We start from the raw sequence: 18,772 nt of genomic DNA on the forward strand, positions 1-18,772 counted from the left end.
CGGAAATCCACCACCAGCTCCTTGGTTTTCCCTGTGTTGGAGGCGGTTCCACTGACACCAGTCCACATCTCATACTTACCCATCTACCTGCTTTTAACATGTGCAGGCTTAATTGATTGACTGTTCCAGTACACCTGACTTTAATAAAGCACTAATTAGCAGCCCCAAAAGGATCTGCCAATTAAAAGGTTCCTAAACACAAACATACAGGACATTTAACAGTCTTCTCGGGAGGCAGATGTCTGCTCAGTACAGCGACAAGGCAAGCTGTTAGTTTGAGTTTGTCTCCCTACACAAATTGCAAATAAAGAAAATACCTCTGAGCACCATAGCTCGCTCTACCAAGTCATATTAGTTGGTATTATAAAGCTGGAGGAGAAGAGTGTAAAGAGAGGACCAGACAGGTGAAGGATGTTGAAGGAAGAAGTATGAAATGACACCAGCTTGGAAGAAAGAGGAGCAAAGTGAGTGCAAGAGAAGGTGGAGAGCGGGAGTGAGGTGTTTTTTAATGCAAAGGAAAGTGTGTGTGTGTGCGTGTGCGTGTCCGTGTGCAAGTGGGTCAGTTGTCAAGCACAGCAACCGCTTGGGACTTGTATCTCTTTACTAGTTTTTGTGTCTGCTCTGTACGATACGGCACGCACACAAATCCACTCAAACTACCTTCCTCTAGGAGGCTGCCACATGCATAGGCCATTGTTTAGTCACTGTAGTCCCAGTACAGATGCCCTCATTTCCTCTCTATTGTGTTGAGGCATACGTTTCAAAAACAGCACGAGTGGTAAAAACATAGGAGCAAGTTTCTAGGACTGCACAAGCATGAGAAATGGGAGGATGAACTTTGAGGATAAATCAGTTTTCTGTGTATGTAGGGTTGTGTGGTGTGTTCCCCAGCCAGCCATATTATACACAGATCTTGATAAGTTCAAAGTGTCTATATTTATTTGCCACGGCAGTGTGATTTCACAGAACTCATCTAGCCTGTGTGTGCTCACAGTGTGTGTTGACATGTGTGGACAAATGTATCGTGTGTGTGTGTGTGTGGAGTGCATGCCGGCCTTGGAGACAATTATAGCAGAGATCATTTGTTTTCAGGGATGAGGTACAACAATAAAAGGTTAAGCGCAAATATTCAACTACACAGAGAGAGGATGAGAGAGGGACAGAGGGTTGGAGGACAACTAAGCAGGCAGATAGTACCTCATTAACTAGTCTAATTGATTGATGATTGTACACACTGCAGCAAAAATAGATCGCAATTCCACTTCCAATATTTTACTGCCTCTGGTTGTGCTTGTGTTTAATTGCATGGAGAGGAAAGAGTGATGAGGAAACAGAGGAGGTTTAGGATAGAAGGTTGGTTATAGCTGCGCCCCAGAACAAGGTCTCTGCAATGTTTAACTTGTTTGTTTTGAAGACTGTTTAGCTTTTATAAACTGGAAATGCCAGTATCTGTCTCGGGGATTCCACAATGATGTTTTTATTGCTCCTTGTGGCGGTGACCATATATTTTGATACTGTGTATGACATTACAGTCTTGTAAGCTAACCAGAAACACTTCTCTAATGCCAACATATCCAACAGTCCCCATCCTGGGTTCCTCAGGGAGTGGATAATGCAGGGCTTCTGAAACACTCTTAATGGATGTTGCTCTGTGTGGTTTACCTGTTTGTAGATCATCTGTCAGCTTGCGTTACTCTAGTCTTATTTTTAGCCACGCTAGCGACATTGCTCCATGGATGGCAATGTCAACCCATCACTTTGGTCCAGAATGAAATATTTTAGCATCCAATGAATGGATTGCCATGAAATTACATACAGATTTCCATTGTCTCCACCTGCTGGATGGATTGGTAATCATTTATGTGAATGAATCCTTTTCACTTTGGTGATATCCAAGAAATAGAGTTGGACTTGGAATACATAGCTAGCACAAAAGATAGATACGGAAATATATGAAACACATTACTATGTCAAGTAACATTAATTAAAAATTAAAAATAATAATTTAAATGGAATGCAAATGGAGCTGCCTCCACACTTTTAAAAATAGAATATAAATAAATGCCATACTCAGATTTGTGACAGCATGACATTTCTCTGATTGCTGGTGATGCATGAAAAGTGCAATAGCAGCCATCCTTAAACCTGTTCGCTGTCAGGTGGCAACCATACAGTACCAAGCTCAGTCACTTGGATCTCTTGTTTCACTAAACAGTAGCTGCTTACTTTATATAGAAAACCATAGCCATGTGAGTCACTGTCAGCAGGAGAAATCCATTTTCACAAATCGGTGGGTGGTGTGTCTAATAAGCTGGCTGCTGAGCTTATTCCTTTATAGTTGATCTACTTGAGCTGAGAGCAAATGGAACGGCAATGAGAGGAGATGGCGTCCACCTCATTAGCAGAAGTTATGACAAGCACCAGACTTGTTAACAGCACAACTCAAGAGAAAACAGTGTGTAAATAACATCAGTTTACCTGCTTGCCTGGCATCTTGTTAAATTGGTGTAAATCATTTATCTTGCCAGACATTTAAGCAGTATCTAAAGTCAATACACCGCTTAAGATTGAATAAATAAATCAAGGCCTCCTCACATATCTTGTCCCCTTATTCAAAACTGTATGGAATCCCCTTTTTTAGCACATTGCTGTAATTGCAGGTCCGCATTTTATAAAAGCTCCAGTTATTTTCTTTTAATAATAAGGACTAATATTAAGTATGTGGTTGAATTTTAAAGTTTCCTCTAGCATCTGATGTAGTAGTTTGTGAGATTAATATTTCATATATGACCACAAACCAATTCTCTTTCATTGCCCCTGTGTATCAATCTCCACATTAACCCACAAACTTTTCTTTTCTTTCTCTGTCCCTCCTTCACTATTAGGCGACCCTCCCGTAGGTTTCCGTGACATACTGCTGCGTGACGGTCCTGAGGGATTTGCTAAAGCTGTGCGTGCCCACCAAGGTCTGTTGCTAATGGATACCACCTTCAGGGATGCCCACCAGTCACTTCTGGCGACCAGGGTTCGGACCCACGACTTGAAGAAGATCTCGCCATTCGTCAGCCACAACTTCAGCAACCTTTTCAGCCTGGAGAACTGGGGAGGTGAGTTTCTGGGTGTTGAATGTATGTCTTGACAACCATGAAAGAACCTGGGCTAGCAGTTTCCCCCTACTTCCAGTCTTTATGATAGGCTAAGCCAACTATCTTCTTCCTGCAGCTTTAGGTTTTAGCATTCTGACATGAGTGGTACTTACATATACACAATAAACTAAAGCAACACCACTATTTGGCACTCATTAGTAATGAGTTAATACCTATAACATGTGATCTCATCAAGCCATGAATTTCACTCTTCCGATGGCTATCATGTTTATTAAACTTTTTGTCTTAACAGCCATGCCTGTACTTCCCATTCTTTCCGTTCATTTCAAGTCTTGTAGATCCTTCCCATGCTTCATTGATGACAGTAATTGTTCCTCTTTGTTTTTCATTTTTGATCTGTGAAAATCATGTGCCATTGAAAATGTATCTCATGGCTCCATCTCCTCTCCCACAAGTCAGTTTTCAGCAAGTTCCCTCAATAGACAATGATTGTACCTTTTCTCCTGCTCTCGAATAAATAAAGAAAACCATGCATTATTGAAACTTCTTGGGGCATGAACAGTCAAATAGTATCCCTGTATAATATGCAATTACTCTGAAATTGGCCACAGAACGAAAATACGTGCCTCATGTTTGAACAGTTGACGATAAGACCAATTATCAACACTTCTCGATAATGGTCCAATGTGAAGTGCAATTTTTATGAACTGGTTTCAATGAGTAAATTCATTTTTCCTGTTTGAACACTCGAACACTTAGGAGACACGCAAATTTGTGGAAAAGATATGCCTAGTGAACCTCTTGAGGTTGAAACATTTAATTTAATGCTCAATTACAGTAAACCGCTTGGAGTGATTGTGCTTATATTACTTGGAGAGCTTTGAGTAGATCACAAGAACAAACATAATAACTAAATAACAAAAGCCTTAAGTAAAAAGAGGTTCTGTTTCAGTGACTGCGCTCATCGTTAGATGGTTGAACAAAGTGAGAAAAAAATAAAAACGCTGGAAAGAGACTCACCAGTGAAACCTCTTCGGTGCTGTAAACCCTTTCTGAGATTAAATTCCTCCTAGTAGCCGATCATGGTGCACCAGTTAGGGGAAAGCAATATATTTCATTACTGTGGGAGAGCACTTTGAGCAGATCTCACATTAAACAACTGTCTACTCATTTCATGTTTGAACAGATAAAAAGGTTATAGCAAAAGTAAATCATTGAGATATTTCGATAGAAAGGGCTTAAATGCTTCCCAACTTCCATCTCCCAGCATATCGTGATGTTATTATGAGACTGACCAGAGAAAGATGATGTGAATTCAGCTGAGCCATGTTTGAGCAGTTACATTCAAAGTAAATCTTTGAAGAGAGACTGTAAAAACAGGCGGTGAACTCAATCCGTCACTCTGGAGGAAACTGTTGAATAGGTGCCAGGGAAGCCCCTTTATGTCTCATTATACTGAACTAGTTCTGAAAGGGGAAAGTGCTTTGATTAAGGGACATATATGCCTTTTTTAGGGTTTCATTGTCTTATATTTAAAGAGTAAAAGAAATAGTACATTTTTCAGCCCGCACCCATATTACATGTTGTTTGCCATCATTTATATTCACTTAGTCAACAGTGCGATCATTGAGGTTTTCAAAAACTGTGATAAATCTCCTTTTAAGAACTGTTGTTTTTTGTTCTTTCATACGCTTTCATAGCCCACACCCTCATTAAAATGCGGTTTGCCATCATTTATAATCATGTACAACCCAACCTCTGGGTTTATACACAGTCCAATGGGGCGATCATTGAGGCTTTCAAAAGTGAATAAATCTCCTTTTAGGGGACAGGAAGCACAAAGCACAGTCATACATGTCTATATGTTTTACTGATAAAAGAGCACAAACCGAGCTTTTCTATTTCTCTTGGCTTCATGTCTGTGTGAGAAACAGGAAACTGTGTAAAATAGTCAATAAAACCTGATAGAAAGCATGCTTTGAGACCATTTTATGATTGATCATTAAATATGTCAATTTACTAGTAGCTTCCTGTTTTTCTAAACTGAGACTTCTTTTTTTGAAAGCCTAAACCATTGCCCGATTGAACTGTTTATAAGCCAGAGAGAAGCAGCGGCAGTGGGGTAAGATCTTCAAAACCAAATCAATTGGTGGGAATGTACTATGACTCATTATAAGCATACATTTAATAGGTTTTTGTATTAAAAACCGTGAACATGTCCTTTTAAATAATTTATAATAAGATCAAATAATGTCATCAGTTCTTTTTAAGACTTAAACTGACTATTTTATAGCTCATCGTATAATTAATCCTAACTAAGCTAACAATGTGGTAAACACTCTTAATTTGGGCATTTGCTGCAGCAAAAGCTCTTAGTAAACACTGTAGAATAATCTTGTCTTTGAGCTGAATCCAGTTATAAAACGGCACGAGAAAAGTGAATACATCTTACTTTGTGTCTTCCTTCTAAATTCTCTCATAAAGTGCTAATGTTTGAATTACAGTGGAAGTCGAGTTTTGAAATCTTCTGTCAATGAAAGCTCTTGAAGTTTAAACAGTCTTCTGTCTTCATAAAAAAGTAAGACAGTGAATATATGCTTGTCTCTCTCCCATTTATGCAACGACAGCAAGAGTACATCATTGAAATCAAATGTAAAACAGGAGCTGGAGAAGTTTAAACACCTCCTGACATAATGATTCTGTAATGGGCTGATATTATGAGTTGAGGAGCAGAAGATTGTCTTTCTTAGTTAAGAAAAGTTGAAAAGAGCGTGTGGATCATCGAAGAAAAATGCAATATGCTAGTGGATCCTCTTGAGGCGTCAGTAGTTCCTGCCTGATATGATTATGAGTCAGTGAAAACACAATAATGCTTTCTCATAATTATTTAAACACTTAAAGGCAGAATAAATTCTAGAGAGAGATATTCCCCTGAAAGCTTCCTACGACTTTACTAGTTTACAGTATAATAATATTCTTCCTGTGCATGCATATTAATATTTTGATGTTAATTTCATTAGTTAAGTAGGAAAAACAGAGCATTTAGAAAACAGTGATGAATCTGCCACCCAGGCCTTTGACACATTGCCTAGTCTTGAAGTTCAAGTTGGTTGCTTTTCTTACACAAAAAAAGTCTTATCAGTTATTTTTATAGTAGTTAGACTTAGTTTTGAGGCTCACATGGGATTGCATTTGCTAAATCTCTGTATCTAAGCATGACCTTTGTCTCATTATACTGAACTAGTTCTGAAGGGGGAAAGTGCTTTGATTAAGGGACATATATGCCTTTTTTTTAGGGTTTCATTGTCTTATATTTAAAGAGTTAAAGAAATAGTTTTTTCAGCCCGCACCCATATTACATGTGGTTTGTCATCATTTATATTCACTTTTTTTCCCTTTCATATTCTTCTTTTTTCTTGTTTTATTAACCGTTTTATCCATCTCTTCTACCTCCCTCTTTTCCTTTTATACTTTCTGTAAATGACTTTGTAACATCTATTTTGAAGAATGCAATAAACATTTCCTGGCATGCTAAAGAGTAAATCAAAACTGCAGAAGCCAGGATATCCACACTTTAATTTCCTAGAATGGGTCAAGCTCCACAGACACAGGATCCTATGCTTGCAATAATGCACCTCAATAGACTTCTGAGACCATTCATGCCTACTAACTGCCCACATCTTTTAAATTCTGTGTCTCTACTTCATAACAGACTGTTGAAGTCAAGCCCAATTGGATCAGGGTTTAGGCTTTATAAGGTTCCTCCAGAGCCACACCAGACATAGAGAAGTTTTTACTGGTAGTAGTTCTTCTCTTGAGGAGTAAACTTCATGTGTTAAATCATTGGAGTGCCTCTTTTAATAAGATACTCTTTTACAGTATATCTCATTATAATGTGTGAATATCAGACAGTTTGTTTCCCATCCCCACTGTTAAACATCCTTCATTCACTCGGCTTTCAATACCCAAAGTTCCCAGATCCACTAGTTAGAAGCCATGCTCTCGCATATTATTGATTTAGGTTGTGAAACACAAATTAGGCTACCATGCTGCAGTAAAAAGTTCAGCTCCAGCACACACAGTCCCACAGTGACTGCTTGTAACTATACCTTTAAACAGTTCCTCACAATAAATCACTAAATGACCAGGGGAGGAATAACTACCGTGCCTCTGTTGATAGGAGTTCCCTATATAGTGAACTTTTGTTGCAAAGTGATCAGAGATAGAGAATATTACACTCGGCTGTGTTTGAATCACTTAGAACCAAAATAAATCACTAAAGGGAGATGACCACGTGAGTATTGAACGCTGTCACCCTGACACATTGTCCCTATGCAAGAATCTTTTTTTACACAGAAGGATCTCAGATAGGGAATATTGCTTTCACATGTTTCAGCTGCTTAGAGGCAGAATGAATCATTGAAGAGATTAAGCCTGTGAAAGCCCTTTGAGGATTAAGTCCCTTCCTGATATAGCGTTTCTCCCTACACCATGGAAGATACAGTAATATGAACTGGGTCACCTAATGTATCTATATGGTTCCCCGTATCTGTTTCACAATTGGCAAATTTATCAGATGGTGAAGCGGCAGATTCTTAATTACTGTACGTGCTCATTTTAGTGTGTGCATCTCGTTCTGCCCTGCAGTCGTATAATCAGTCTTTCAGAGCATGTTTTAGGGAATGCGAGCCGTTTCTTGCTACAGGCAGTGGACACACAAGCATGAAAGTCTGACCAGCAAAAAGGCACATCCACCAGCTCAGAGCAATAAAGTGGAATCACAGATGACATTAAAATTGATTTGGCAGAATAAACTGTCTGATGCATCAGGGCTATAATTGCACACTTGCAAAATTCTGATAACAACTGAGATGTGTGTCTGTGTGCGTGTTTATGCAGCTCAACGATTCAAATTATAGATGTGAATCTTTTTTATTCATCATGGGTTTTCCTTTACTGGCTCAAGAACAGTAAGTTTATTTCATAGAACTTTATTTTCCCACCAGGGGACATTTGGATGGAGTTTGCCAATATGAGACCGTGTTTTCTTCGTTTTGATATCGAATTGACTCATACCTACAGAAGATGTTAGAGGCCCACATATTCCCACCTAAAGCAGGAGACAGTTTGTCCCAAAATGTATTTCTCTGTACTTCCTTTAAATATTAGTTGTTGAATACATTGCTGGCAATCGTGAACGCTGCGTAACAGGCTCGTTTCCATCTTCCTCTGATTTATTTCAGCTCATCTTTATGACAGATTAAAGGCTGCCTGTCTTTCCAAAAAGAGGCAGGCTCAGCACTGTTTGTGCCTAATGTTCTGATATGTAGGGCCAGCTGTCAGTCTTCATTCCTGTTATCAAATTAGTAAATTCTGCAGTCCCAGATGAATTCCTTGCTCAGCATCATGCTTTTATATCTCACGTGCTATAAAACATTAATACTAATATGTTTAACATCAGATAGGATTGCTTGGAGTAATGTCCGCTCCAAACCAATAGTTTAAGAGATGCTGACGTAGGCTGAAATCCAAATCGAGGGGGAATAAAAAGATAAAGAGGAGGGTTTTTCCGGGTTTTTTTCTGCTCTTCCCAGAGTAGGGACCAAGCAGTGGTGCTTTGTATTTTCTCCGTGTCCAAATGTACGAGTGCTCAGAAAATGAAATTTAATGATGGCAGTGTTGGATCAGCAGAAAACCACTGGAGGCTTCAATATTTCTGGCTGATATGATAAACGGGTATGAGATCCGCTAATCTACTCCCCACAGAAAGGGAAATGAGAGATTGCTATCTTTTTTTCGCCTCATCCACTGAAACATTTCATAGATTTTAAAGTGACTTTAGAATAAAATGATGGAAGTGTTAGAATGAACAATGAATGTGCAAGCATCAGATTTTATTTGAGCGTCCATTAGTGTGTAGTGTGTGTGCCATCTGTGTGTGTGGGGGTAATGGGATAAGTTTGAAATATTAGTTTTTGAGTGTAAAATTGAGATCAAAGTTGGGATGACAAATGAGACTTGAGATGACAGCTGAAATAAACTGTGCATATTTGTGTGTGTGTAGGTGCTACCTTTGATGTGGCCATGCGCTTCCTGTCAGAATGTCCATGGAAGAGGCTCCAGGAACTGAGAGCTTTGATCCCAAACGTCCCTTTCCAGATGCTGCTGAGAGGGGCCAACGCCGTGGGCTACACCAACTACCCTGACAATGCTGTCTTTAAGTGAGTTACACACACCCCTGCACTTTATCCTTCCATTTTTTAATAATGAATTTCAGTTATTAAATAAAATCAAATGTCTAAGAGCTAACCAGCGTATCACCCAGAGACTTATTATGAATATGCACACATTCTTTTGTATTTGTACTTCCAAATCCATACACTGTTGTTAATAACTCTACAGAAACACACTGACACACACACGTCCGGGTTGTAAACATAGGTGAGATCATACACTATACACACGCTAGCTTACCGTGCATTGTCTAATGTATGCACTGAATACGACAGACTTTAAATATAAACACTGGAGCATCTCACAGTCCGTGTTGAATAGGTTTTTTATTGAATTGTTGAAAATACATCCGTTTGAAAAAAGATTTTCTTGAAGCCAGCTGCTGCTCCTCGTGGCTTTATTGTCTGTCAATGTCATACTATTTAGAAAATGTACCAAAATGGGAACGTTTCCATGGAAACAACACATGCAACCTTCATCTTAATACATAATTTTTTGTCTATGTTGTAAGCAGAGTCAGGCCTTTTACATTATGAAATCGAAAGTGAAATTAAAAATGATTGCGCTCCATGATTACTAGGGCTGTCCCTGACTAAAGATTTTAAGTGTTTGTTTGCCATGACTGACTTACTCAAGCTACAACATTCAAACAAAATCAGTTTTTATTCAGTTTACTCTCACAGTGCTTACTGTAGAGTCATGCACAGGGATTTACAGTTGACATAATAGAATGTGTCGTCACCTTCTGTGTGATAAATTTAACACTCCAGAATATATAGGTTCATTTGATTTCAAAGCTTGTGGCATCGCACAAAGCAGCTGTATGTTTATTATTTATTTGTATTTATTTTTTTATATAGAAAAAACACGTTCTTTCGCAGCTATGGGGTTTATTATTGTTCAGATAACAGTGACGCACGTAAATAAATAACCATAACATATAACAGACAAGACTGATCTGCACATAAATTAAAAGATTTTAAAGGAATATTAAACGGTGATTAAAATCAGCAACAGTAACAATACTGCTAATAATTGGCTATGTTAACAGTTTGTATATTATCTAAATTAAATCTGTTGTGAAGAAGTGGTTCTGTGGACATTTGTACCAGTCGGTTGAACAGGTCAAAACTAACTGATGTCGACTGATGCTATGGAACCAGGGATTTTTCATTTGCTGTTTGGGCTCCTCCGTCCTTGTTGCTTTCAGCTCAATTATAATATTTATTTGTGTATTTTCAACATGATTAATAAATAAACAAGAATACTGAATAGTTTGCCTACATTCTACTGTATTTATAGTATATGTCACCTAAAGCCTTCAGACAGCTGCTTTCTCTCTAAATATAACTAAATGGATTTACAGTAGCTGCCCACAAACCACACAACTGACACACACATTTATTCAGGTCAATTTGGTTGATGTTTTCCTGTTGCCTCCTACCATGCTCAGTGACTTACACGCATTTCACACACACACACACACATTATCACACACACACACACACAACACACACCACACACACACCCACACACACACACACACACACACACACACATCATTGATACAGATGTACCCAGTAATGCATTTAGGGCCATAAATACTCCTGTGCCTACACACATGCATACACATGCCTCGAACACTTTTCCAAATGGATTCACAAGCTGCTTCGATGATGTTGATGACTCGCGTATACACAAACACACAACACACACACACAGACACAGACACACAGACACACAGACACACACACACACACACACATACACACAGACACAAACACACATACACCTACATGCAGAGTGTAATTCCTCTCACCTCAAATAAATTAGTGGTGGCTTTATGACTAATGCACCTGTCCCCTCCTCCCTCTTTCCCATTGAATCACACACACGCAGACCTTCCTTATCCTCCATGTTTTTTTGCTCTCCCTCTCCTCCCCTCTCTCATATCATATAGTCATTATTTATCCCCCACTCTTATGACTCCCTTTATTATGCCTCCATTCATCTCTCTGCATTACACACTTCTTTCCCTCTCTTTAACTCTCTCCTTCTACCCTCCCGACTGCTCCTCATCTCCCTCTCCACCCCTCTCACTCTCAATGTCCCATAGGGGTAGTGCCAGTGAAAATTTGCACATGATTGTGATAAATGGCTTTGATCTGTTTGCCCAGCTCTCTCTCTCTCCCTTTACTCCGTCACTCTCTCACTCTCGATGCATTCATTGAGCCAGCTCGCAGCCAAGTGGCCTAAACGTCTTCATTAACTAAATCAAATCAAAGCGTAATTTCATTTCATTTATTTGATTTAAAGTGCATGTCACTGGGTCACAGTACAGTACACTCTGCAGCAAAAAGGATGTGCCACTTTAAAGTACACCTGATGGATTTTAAAGGGTCAAGTCACTGCTTTCTTTGACAGAAAAACTCAACTTTCTGATTCACATGAACAATGATTACATCAGCTCTGAGTCAGATATGTGGGATACAGCGTTTTTGATTTGGTGCCAAACAACGTCCACTACACAGCCCTTGTATGCATTGTAGTGCTAAATAAATACTGGACACGCAGACGCTGGACTCGTAATCCTCTCATGGCACAACATTAAGTGTGCGTCTGTTTATTTGTCAAAACAAAAGCTCTCAGTGTTGTAAATATTGCATTCACAGTAACAGAGCTACAGTAAGCACTGAGCCCAGTTATGAAAAACCTGATTAAGATACCGGGGCCAAGGCAATAATAGGAAGGATTTACCACTGGCAGCTTGGATAATGAGGCGGGTATACATTTCTCTCAGTTATTGTGGGCTCCTGCAGGCTGTGTAAGCTCACTTTTCATAGAAATAGTGAGAAGATTGTATTTACGCAGGTACAGCGATTATTTATGAGTGGTGATGTGAAGGTGGATATAAACGGCTTATCCCAACCCGGATGTGTGCTATTACCTGGGATACACTGTGCATGAATACAAACTCATTATGTGTGAGAGTGATCACATTGCAGTGTACATTAAGTCTTCACAGTCTAACCTTTTTCTGTCTCTGATTCTCATTTGAACGTCTTTTATTTTATGTAGGTACACTATAGGCTAACATTCTCCCCTCCCTCCACCCCTCCCACAAGGTTCTGCGAGGTGGCCAAGGAGAATGGCATGGATATCTTCCGTGTTTTCGATTCCCTGAACTACGTGCCAAACATGCTGCTGGGCATGGAGGCTGCTGGAGCAGCAGGTGGCGTGGTGGAGGCTGCCATCTCGTACACAGGCGACGTCTCTGACCCAATGAGGCAGAAGTACTCCCTGGACTACTATCTGAAACTAGCAGACGAGCTTGTCAAAGCCGGGACCCACATCCTATGCATCAAGGTAAGAAAGTAAAAATAGGATCTAGTGTTTGCTTTAAGAGTTGTACTGCTACTCAGGGTTCTACAATACGCCAGCGTTTTCCTTGCCTATGATAATCTAAAGATTCTGGCACTTATTGTTTGCTTCTGTGTGGAAATCCCTGCCCATCTGCCACCAGAATGACATTAAGCCAGCTAGAAAGAATCTTTGCATGTACTTTTTTCGGCTCAGACTTGTATACACACTCAGTTACACATGTATTGAGACATTTGCATGTATGTCATCATAATCAAGGCCTGCACTAACCACCAGCTAAACTTTTGGCTGCCTGACATAGCTGTGTGCACTCTAAGTAGCATTTGGAGGCAAACCTTCTTGTATTTAGTTGATTTAATCCAAGCATTGGCAGGTAAGACGCAATTATCTTTATTTAATCATGTAAACAAGCTGCAGTGCGTGAGTTTCTGCTTGTACTGCAACAAATACCATTATTTGTTCTATTTCTGTCACTATTGACACATTTAATGTCAAAATGTTGGCTGACATTCAACTAAATACAAAAATAGATCAATAAAATTTCACCAATGTATCATGGTGAAGTAAAAGCCTTTTACACACAAACACATGCATTTCAATTAGCATTTTAATTAATACAAACACTCTCACATTCATTCATTCACACTCGTTAACTGTTGAGTTTTTCAACTCGTTCCCATTGAAATTACTTGTATACTTAAGCCTGTTATCTTAATGAATAGACTGATAATGCTCACATTGAATTAATTCCTTTATTCAAGCATGAAAGAATATTTTCAAATGCAAAATGATAAACTGTCTCCACCGCAGTGTGAACCATCACACGCAGCAGTGGAAAACTCATAAAAGGCTTGTACGGCTAATGAGGTTAACTTTTAAAAGAGGAAATGAGCATGCATTATAACTTCATGGAGTGCAATGATCACCAAAGGGAGCGCAAGTAAACATCTAAGCTCTGTCTATGAATTTCTGTTATTATCTGTTAAGATTTATACATTATAATCATCCTCACAGGAGTATGTCTGTGTAAAATCCACAACTTGTGTCATCATTTGAATGGCTTCAATGAAAGTGGCAGTTTTAACTTCAGCTTAATGCTCTTCATCAAAAGACACATTGATTATTTGGAGAATTTCAATTGTCATCCAATCCAAGTCCTAATCAGCTAAAGGATTTTGGTGTTCTTTCTGCTTCCATTGATTTGGCTGTTTTTTACTCATCTGATTCCACCAAATTATCAGAACTTTGCTCCAGCTTTCATGAGCAGCCTCGGGCCAGTGCTGTGTGCACACTCCCTCACTAATGAGAACTAAAACAGGTGGTTGAAATCAATGTTGTTTAACTTAGTCCATATCCAAAATTTAAATGTGTTACAGGAAGCCACTTAAAACCAGATTAAGGTGTTTTAATAAAGTTAAATAATGTAAAATAGAAAATACACGGTAACATGGATTTAATATTTTGGGATATTAAGCTTCATGGAATCACAAGCAAATATTTATTTTATGAATGGTGCCAGATGCCATTCCCACCAAACCTTTAATCTGTCCTCCCTTGTGTCTCCTCTTCCATCTATCTGTATTATCAGGATATGGCTGGTCTGCTAAAGCCGGAGGCCAGCAAGCTTCTGGTGGGCGCTCTGAGAGACCGTTTCCCGAATGTACCGATCCATGTGCACACACACGACACGGCTGGAGCTGGTGTAGCCGCCATGCTTGCCTGTGCTGAGGCTGGAGCAGACGTGGTGGACGTGGCTGTGAGTATTCATCATATTTGTTCCACAGAGCCCTAACAAACAAGGTTGCTTTAGATGGAATCCAGTGCTTTTTCTATTTTAGACATTATCAGCTATAAAGCCTCTGAAAGGTTTTAAATTGTTGTTCATTTCATAATCATCCTCCTATTACTTATAACAGTTATGGAAAGTGAGAACTTTCCATAACTAGGCCTAGGTCCACCCACATGTTATCCCAACAATATTAACAGACATATAGTACAGTGTTTTCTACTAATTGCTGCAGTTTGCATTGTGAAATGTCACTGAAACAAAGCTGGAACAATTGTTGAAGCCAGGAGCCTTTCCCTTACTGTGTTCACTGACGCATGCTGCCAGCATGGGCAGTTTCATTAAAACACTTGGCTGATATTTGCAATTTCTGCCGGTTCAGTTCCTTGTAACACTGTATGAATGAAACAACTGACTGTCCACCATGGATCAAAAACACCCACAAAAAACATTTGGCTGTATAGGTTTCATTCGTTTACTTGGTTAAACTTGGTATTTTCACTGCCAAGTAATACATCAAATATGTACAGTAACACACAAGCTGAAAAACATTTGATAGGGGCATGGAAGATAGCCAAGACCTAAAGGGTTTTGGAGGAAGATCCAGGCCCTTTTGATCGGGAAACTGCTGCTTTTGTGCTTTCTTACCAATAATCATTATAATACACTTACATGCACACACTTGTGTATGCAATGTACAATGTACCGATTGTAGATTATTACGTCATACTTTTTGCTCAATGTATATAAAAAAAAGTAATCTACTAACGTGTGGAACCACATAACGCACTTTTACAATATTTAAGGCTTTTAGACAGTATTTATATCGATTGTCACTCTCTAGGTTGACTCTATGGCCGGGATGACCTCTCAGCCAAGCATGGGAGCCATCGTGGCCTGCGCCAAGGGGACCAAGCTTGACACCGGTGAGTCACATGCACACCAGCCTGACAGCAACAAGAGAGGCCCTAAACAACAGACAATTGTTTGTTTCAGAAGTATTCCAAGGTCTCATAGAGAAAAGGATTTTTATTAGATTAAATTTTGGTAGAAGACGGGATAGGAACTCCACTAAATGTTATTTCATCATTTTCAGCAGTTAATTTAGTAAAATCAATTTGGAAAGAACTTCAGGTATCCACATAAAGCTTTTATTGCAGTGTGTATTGTTAATGAAACAGAACATCTCTTAGATCACCAGTCTGGCTCAGAGATTATTTCTTAGTGTCCTCTGAGAGTGTCCTGCTTTACATGAGAGGAAGAAAATCAATCAGCAAATCAATAAACGACAGAGTGCATCACTAATTACGGCCTTAAGTCAAGTAAAGTCCAACACATTCTGCTCAGCGATAACGTACACAGCCAATTATGAGAGGAAGTGGGTGTCACAAAGTGGCTCAAGGGAGTGACAAGGAGGGGGTCCACACAAGAGTTGTACCTAAAACAATGCAATTTATTAAAACTCAAGTTAACAGCAATGCATAGATGTGTGGCACAGTGTTGACAGTGCAAACCAAAAGACGAGAAAAAAAACACATGGGTCAGTTTTTACAGCCTGGAAGGCCAAGCTGAGCTAGCTCAGCTGACAATCCTCCCATGTCAGCCGCGTTGGCCAGGAAGAGAGGGGAAAACAGGCCAGGGCGGTCGATAAAATATGATGCTGTGTTAAGCAAAACATTCCTGACTCGTGAAATGAGAAACAGTGAGATAGTGAGTGGAAGGTGAGAAACATCAGCAAATGTATTTGATGCTTATAAACCCACTTGCTTGTATATAACAATATTGGTTGTAGTCAGGAATAAGGTGGTCTTCTAGTCATCATCGTATGCCTGCATCCCGGGAAACAGCCAGTTTTCTTTAACCAATGAGCAGCTCTCCCTGGAGCATTTAGGTGGTGAAGGCCTTGACATCATTTGACATCCTTTATTTTCCCAACCTATTTTGTCAGAGATCTTTCAGTGACAAGCCTGCTCCTTTACACTCTGGACCACCTCCGTTTTATTCTATTATCTTCTCAGGAGGTCAACTCATATGTGGAGGATGGATTTATAACGTGTTTATTCCCCTGTAGGGTTGTTTTGTGTTCTGCTCAAGGTAATTTTCACAGAGCTGTGAAAAAGCTGGAGCCCCTCCCACTTACGATAACTGACTGGGCTCAGTGACCTCTGCCTCCCACAGCGACGGGTGTTGAGTGTAAAATATATTACAGCAGCCAGTTGAAAGACTGCTGTTAAAAATTAAAGCAACATGAAGCAGGCTAAAGGAATTAAAACTGATGTGAAGTTTGCTGCTTAGTTATGTAGAGAAATGCAATTGGGAAAACCGACTCTGCTCCACTAACTAGATCTGATAGCTCATTTCCATTACTCAGAACCAGTGAAAGCCCTGTTAATTTTGTTTATACTATATTCACACTACACAGCTAATGCACTGCTGTCTGCTCCTGTAGTGCAGGATACTATTAACATTTTAAGGTGTTTGTTGCCGTATAGTGGCTAAATGCAGATAATTTTTTAAATGGCACCAAGTCCCCCTTTTATTCTGCTCTGATGATGTTCTGTTATGATCCGGGCATAAGAGAAACATTATTTCCCATCCGCTCTGCTTTTGGTCTTTAGAGAAATCACTCACTAATGCCTATCAATGACTGCTTGTGTCCAATAATAAAAGTTTAGTCTAGAAAATCATTTTGCAGATTGTATTATTTAACATAGATGTTACAGTTAACACCTTAAAACATTTACACTGTAAAATATGGGCAGTGCAGAATATGCCCAGAAATTAGTGTGTGGATTTACAGATTAGGGGTCAACCACTCACGTATTTGCTATTGGATGAGGTTAAAATTCAACTCATGGGAGAGATGCGAAGAGTGTTTCTTTTCTAGGCTCATTGTTTCTGCAGCAGTGTTTAACAATCATACTGGGAGAAATCTGTCTCGGAAGAGGAAGCAAATTCTACAATGGTCCATAAAGCAACACGGCAACAGAGCCATTAAGACATGCTATGTTTTGAGTATGCTGTGTGACTTGTGCTTTGAAAGGAAAACCTCCTACTTGAGTGCTGTTCTCTCCATTCACACACAGCTGAATGCAACATCCCTCCTCTGCAGCAGGCAAATATTGTTCTGGGCTAATGTAGGAAACGTCACATATTACTACATCAAAGTATCAAATTCTGATGCTGTAATATGTCATGTTCATAGATAAACTCTGCCATCATTCAGACACAGTCCAATTTAATGACAGAATATCAATTAGTGAGCATACAGTACCCGCAAAAAAGTATGGAGAGAAAGACAAGGTCGTTACTGAGTGAGAGGTTTACAAGTGTCAGTTTATTCATGGAATTTCAATTTGCTTCACTTGAGACTGAGATTGGGATGCAGGATGTCTCCCCCACTCACTTGCACACAGACACATACGTGTGTGCATACTTATACTCTATCCTGATGTGACCCTGGTACATGCATTATGCATACACATGCAGACAAACTCCTTCTCACTTCTAAATTATTTTATACCCGTCACCTTGCGCTCGTCTGTTCTTTTCATCTCTGCCTCCCTTTATGCCTCTCCCCCTTCCACCTCCGTTTGCCTATCTCACTACTTTTGTAATCAAGCGGAGCACTGCCTTGGATACTTCCATACCTTCCTGACCTTAGTCTGTTTACTGCTTTCCTTCTCTGCCTCCCCTCTTTCTCCCATCTCTGTTACAAAGCAGTAATCAGGGCTGTGCGGTGCGCTCGGCCTCCTCTATCTCCTTCCCTCTCTCAGCTCTCATGCCTCTCCCCATCACCCCCGCTTCTTTCACATTGTCTCTCCATCCTCCTCCTCCTCTTCCCTCCCTCTCACTCAGTGACAAAGTAATTAACAGCACTTTACATGCCTATTTCACTCTCTCAAACTCCCTCTCTCGGTGCTCTTTCCCTTCCACTCCCTCAGTATCTCCCACAGTATCTCTTTGTCCTGAAGAAATGGTGAAAGCAGCACTTCTCTGGTTAATTATTTGTCTTTAAGCTGTCAGCCACAGCGTGCACGCACACATCCATGCATTTTAGAAGTCATACATATTCACAAACAGTCGTGCAGTTGAATGATGACACACATTAAAGTGCCCCTTGTGTGTAGTTGACACAGCATTTATTTAATTGATGAGAAACTTGCAGCTGCCACAAACAGGGCAGTCGTCTAAGACATAGCTGTCGTCACATACCCAAGAATGTACACACACACATATATGTACACACACATATATATATATA

At 39.7% G+C, this 18,772-nt stretch overlaps 1 protein-coding gene across 2 annotated transcripts in view; it reads left to right on the forward strand.

The window, feature by feature from the left end:
* The window catches only part of LOC118338182 (pyruvate carboxylase, mitochondrial-like), a 314,296-nt gene that overhangs the window by 244,670 nt on the left and 50,854 nt on the right, over positions 1–18,772 (forward strand). For both annotated transcript variants that reach the window (XM_035675438.1, XM_035675439.1), the window contains exons 15-19: positions 2,886–3,107; positions 9,172–9,328; positions 12,467–12,707; positions 14,311–14,478; positions 15,353–15,434. In XM_035675438.1, the coding sequence (XP_035531331.1) occupies positions 2,886–3,107; positions 9,172–9,328; positions 12,467–12,707; positions 14,311–14,478; positions 15,353–15,434 (870 nt within the window). The remainder of the gene's footprint in view (positions 1–2,885; positions 3,108–9,171; positions 9,329–12,466; positions 12,708–14,310; positions 14,479–15,352; positions 15,435–18,772) is intronic.

This window comes from Morone saxatilis, unplaced genomic scaffold (assembly GCF_004916995.1).
Source record: "Morone saxatilis isolate NCDOM2014 unplaced genomic scaffold, NCSU_SB_2.0 Contig4, whole genome shotgun sequence".
Lineage (NCBI taxonomy): Eukaryota > Metazoa > Chordata > Actinopteri > Moronidae > Morone > Morone saxatilis.